General features: G+C 46.5%; 1 protein-coding gene across 1 annotated transcript; it reads right to left on the bottom strand.

The window, feature by feature from the left end:
- Positions 1-1079: 1079 nt before the first annotated feature.
- LOC123044343 (uncharacterized) lies at positions 1080-2931 on the bottom strand. Its single transcript, XM_044467068.1, has 4 exons — positions 2483-2931; positions 2157-2381; positions 1611-1636; positions 1080-1515 (listed from the first exon to the last, which is right to left on the bottom strand). Exons 1-4 carry the CDS (start codon positions 2825-2827, stop codon positions 1266-1268), a joined length of 846 nt encoding a protein of 281 aa, XP_044323003.1. The 5' UTR covers positions 2828-2931; the 3' UTR covers positions 1080-1265.
- Positions 2932-4525: the final 1594 nt, after the last annotated feature.

Genomic DNA, 4525 nt, shown 5'->3' with positions numbered 1-4525 from the left:
ATCCCAGCAAGCCACACCCCGAATAACGTGTTGACCGAAGTGGGAGGAGTAATGTTAAAGGCAATTTGCACAGAGCACCACAACCCTCGTGCCAACGGACAGTCAAAAAAGAGATGCTTGATAGTCTCGTCCCGATCACAGAAACTACACCTAGTAGAACCTGTCCAGTTGCGCTTAACTAGATTGTCCTTTGTTAAGATTACTTGTTTATGCACAAACCACATAAACACTTTAATCTTCAAAGGGACTTTAACTTTCCAAACAGCTTTGGAACTAGGAATCACACTAGTGTTAATGATATCAATATACATCGATTTAACCGTGAACTCCCCAGATCTAGTAAGCTTCCAACACAACTTATCGGGCTGAGGGGTTAACTGAACCTCCATCAGTCTACGGACTAGGTGAAGCCATGCTTCCCATCGATCACCCACGAGCACCCTCCTAAACTGAATGTTGAGTGGAATGGACTGCATAACCGTGGCAACAAGAGCCTCACGACGCTGAACAATACGATAAAGAGACGGATACTGGGTCGCCAAAGGCGTGTCACCAAGCCACGTATCCTCCCAGAATCTAGTGTTGCTGCCATTACCGACAATACACCTCGTTCTGTTAAAGAAGGTAGTTTTGATTCTCATGAGCCCCTTCCAGAACGGCGAATCAGTTGGTCGCAGAGTGACCTGGGATAGGATAAACACTAGAGATTCTCCGGAGCTTATTTCCACTGCAGTTTCTTTGGGATAGCTCTGAAGAAACTGTTTGTGCACATGCGACCAAAAAGCACTTGCCCTTTGACATTGCTGAGGTTATCCGGATTAATGCCAATGTATTGGCAAGTCTAAAATTGGCAACCAATTGGTTGGCTACCAATTTTTGTTGCCAATCTCTAAGAGAGTTGCCAACTTTTGGTTTGTCAATGTCTTGCCAATTATTGGCATCAAACCAAGCAGCATTTGTACCTATTACAGGGCAGCAACATTATCTAAGATGACACTAGCAGTGAGGAAATGCGATTAACGTTACTCAAACTGTAGAACAATAGTTTCTGCAGAGACTTTTGGGCCGATGGCAATTCATTGTACTACCAAATGTATTTTTGCAGTTCAATCTGAAAAGTTTCACCACATTTTACTACTAGCCTAATTGAAATTTTGCACTCAAAAACGACAGTACAGCCTAAGATGAGAATAATGGCTCCTCACAAAGATTGTCCTATTATGTATGTACTCTTGAATTTTGGCAACTGCATTGCATGGCCTCAGCTACTCCGATGAGTTTTTACTCTTGTCTGAGATCTGCTGCAAGTCACTACTGTCCGATACGCTGTCACTTGTGGAGCTACTAGATGAAGCCATTGTGCTGGACTGCTCGCTGATTTTCTCTACGGATGAGCTGCTCGAGTCATCGTCCATGAGAGAGTTAAAAGTAAGCTGGAGGGAATAGAGTATCAATCCGACCCCGTTGATTCCAAACACAAATGTTGCTAAGTAGCACAGCCCATTTATAATTGTTCTGCAGAAGAAAGGCAATTTTCTTTCAATTATACTCACTGAAGGATAACAATGCAATACAGAGAATAAGCAGAAAATGGATGAAGTTGTGTGTACCTTATTGTCACTGTTATCTGGCGAACCTGAAGAAAAACAAAAACAGATTCGATCAGATCAGACAACTTGCGAGCTAGTTATAATTCATATGGTAAATCCTACATTTAACTTTGTGAAAATTTAGCCTTTTCCTGTAATTCATTTTCCAGCACTACTAACCAGGAATAAAAAACCCGCAGGATGTTATCCTGGTAATCCTCACAATCTTGTGGCAAATGTGTCTTGATTTTTGCTTTTCATGTGTTTTGATCACCACATCATTCAGTGTAGGTGTTGTGCGTGGGTTGATGCCTATGTATTTTGGGGTTAAAAGCATGATTCATACAATCAATTGTACTGTATTTGAATTTTTCTTTACATGTTTAGAAATAATCTTTATTAAGGGGTGCAGGCCCCTTGAGAATTCATTCATACTGATACGTGGCATTCAGTTTGCTGCTATTGTAAAACAACTGCCTTTCGTGTAAATTTCGGCAGGGAGCACTATAACTTGAACAAAGAAGTACAAAATACAGGAAGAAACAAGCACAATTGTGGAGAGCTGACCGAGAAATTGTCGGAGATGGTCTGCCGGTTGAGCGAGGCCTCGACGGTGGAGGCGAACTTGTACAGGAATAGCGCGATGACCCCAGCCGCAATTCCCCCGAGCAGCGCCTGCACGGGCGACGGCGGCTTATTAGTCTCCACCGGCGAGGTGCTCACCATCCTCAGCGCCTCCAGGGCCTCCTCGCTCAGGTTCCTGGGCTTCTCCATCCCGCCGGACCGCACCCTCTGCACCAATCAACCACACCAGTATCAGCGTAACGGCGTAGGAATGTAGGGTGCGATTGTACTGGAGAGCGGTGGTGGGAGGTAGAATGAATGAGGATTACGAGCTCCTTGGCGCGGCGAGCGCGGCGGCGGAGGGAGCGGAAGAGGAAGACGGAGATGGCACCGGTGAGCATGACGCTCGTGGCGACCTGCAGCGGGGTGGGGTTGTCGTCGACGGAGAACAACGTCGGGGCGCGGATTTCCACGGGGCCGTCCCCGCTGTCGTCGTAGGTGTCCGGCGGCTCAGCAGCGGAAGTGGACGGCTGCGGCTGGGGCTCCGGCTCGGCCCGGAGGGCGGTGGAGCGGCGGACGGGGAGGGCGAAGATGGAAGCGGGGAATGGGTGGTGCGGCGTGAAGCGTTGGCGGCGGAGGAGGAGGACGCGCGGGGAGCATTGGATTAGCGGCATGGCGGGAGTGGGAGTGAGGTCGGGAGGTCTTCCTTCAGCGGGAGCTCTTCGCGGCAGGAGAAAGGATAATGGGACCCGGAGACGAGGCTCCTCGGTCTTCCACCATAGGAATCGCCTCACCTCTTCTTTTCATAGAATCAGAATCAAATATGCATGAGATGATTTTTGAAATACCAAGATATAGCTTGGGTAATTTTTGTACATTTATCATAGAACCAAATACATATTTCTCATGTTTTTGCCTATTTCCTCATGTTTTTGGCTATTTTTGGAAATCTGAAAATATATTTAAATACCTTTATTAGATTTTCATATAACCAAATGTACATGAGATGATATTTCTCATGTGTCTGCTTTTTTTCTTTTTGAAATCTAAAGATATATTTAAACATCTTTATTATTACTCAGTACTTTGACATGAGAGGTGGTCTAATAGATATATTTAAAGATATATACCGCAAACTCTCGTTCCGCAAACGTGACTACCAGATGCTTACCACTGAAGCATATCCCGCAAATGAGAGTTGGTGAAGCATGTCTCCTCCTCACGAATCTCTTGAAAGATTCTTCCAAGCGTCACAACCGCAACTCCTTTAAAGAGTCCACACATACGTGATCGACATTTGGCTGGGTGGAGATGTGCATATGCCAGTGAACGAACGTGGATGTTGCCTAGAGGAGGGGGGTGAATAGGCGCTTTAAAATAATTATGGTTTAGGCTTGAACAAATGCGAAATAAAACTAGCATTTAATTTGTCAAGCACAAAACCTAAATATACTAGGCTCAACTATGTGCACCAACAACTTATGCTAAGTAAGATAAACAATTCTGTGATAGCAAGATATATAACATGAAGCACTAAAGCTATCACAAAGTAAGTGCACATATAATGGGCTCGGGTAAGAGATAACCGAGGCATGCAGAGACGACGATGTATCCCGAAGTTCCCACCCTTGTGGATGCTAATCTCCATTAGAGTGGTGTGGAGGCACAATGCTCCCCAAAATACCACTAGGGCCATCGTGTTGTAGGGTGGAACCCTAAGTGAAGATCTTTTCACACTTAAAGGGGAAAAGAAGATGAACACAAAACACAAAGAGGAAATTCACTCAAACAAAGACCCAATCACACATCCACTAGAATAGCAAAGTTGCGATCCACAAGAATACAAGATCAATCCAAGGAAACAAGAACAAAGGCAAGGTTCTTCCCACTCCTAAGGAGGTGAGGTCTTGATGATAGTCTTCTCGAAAAGGAGGTCTTGAAATCCACTTGGGGATCCTCTCCTAAGAGGCCTTGATATCCAAGAGGAGTGGTAGAAGGAGCTTTGCTAACCCTAACAACTGTCTTAGACCCGAAATATATAGCTAGAGGGAGGAAGGGGACGAATTGGAAGGAAAGGAAGGGCATCCACGACCGAAGCCTGGGAGGCCCGTGCGCACGGGGTAAGTTGGGCCCGTGCGCACGGGAGCCCCGTGTGCACGGTACACGCTCATGCCCACGGGGTGCTATATAGTGGTGAGGGCTCGTGCGCACAGCGTCTGAAGTCCGTGCGCACAGGGTGGTGCGTCTTATTTACAGAAGCCTCCTGGGGGGCCGTGCGCATGGGGTCTCGGGGCCCCGTGGGCACGAGGTCGCCTAGGAGGTGCGGTCTTCATCTTCTTTTGATCCTTCTTCCTCGTGGACTTGGGGTGCTT

This window comes from Triticum aestivum, chromosome 2B, assembly GCF_018294505.1.
Source record: "Triticum aestivum cultivar Chinese Spring chromosome 2B, IWGSC CS RefSeq v2.1, whole genome shotgun sequence".
In the NCBI taxonomy this organism is placed as follows: Eukaryota; Viridiplantae; Streptophyta; class Magnoliopsida; order Poales; family Poaceae; genus Triticum; species Triticum aestivum.
The sequence above is the reverse complement of the archived record's forward strand: the minus strand, read 5'-3'. Positions and strand labels throughout refer to the sequence as shown.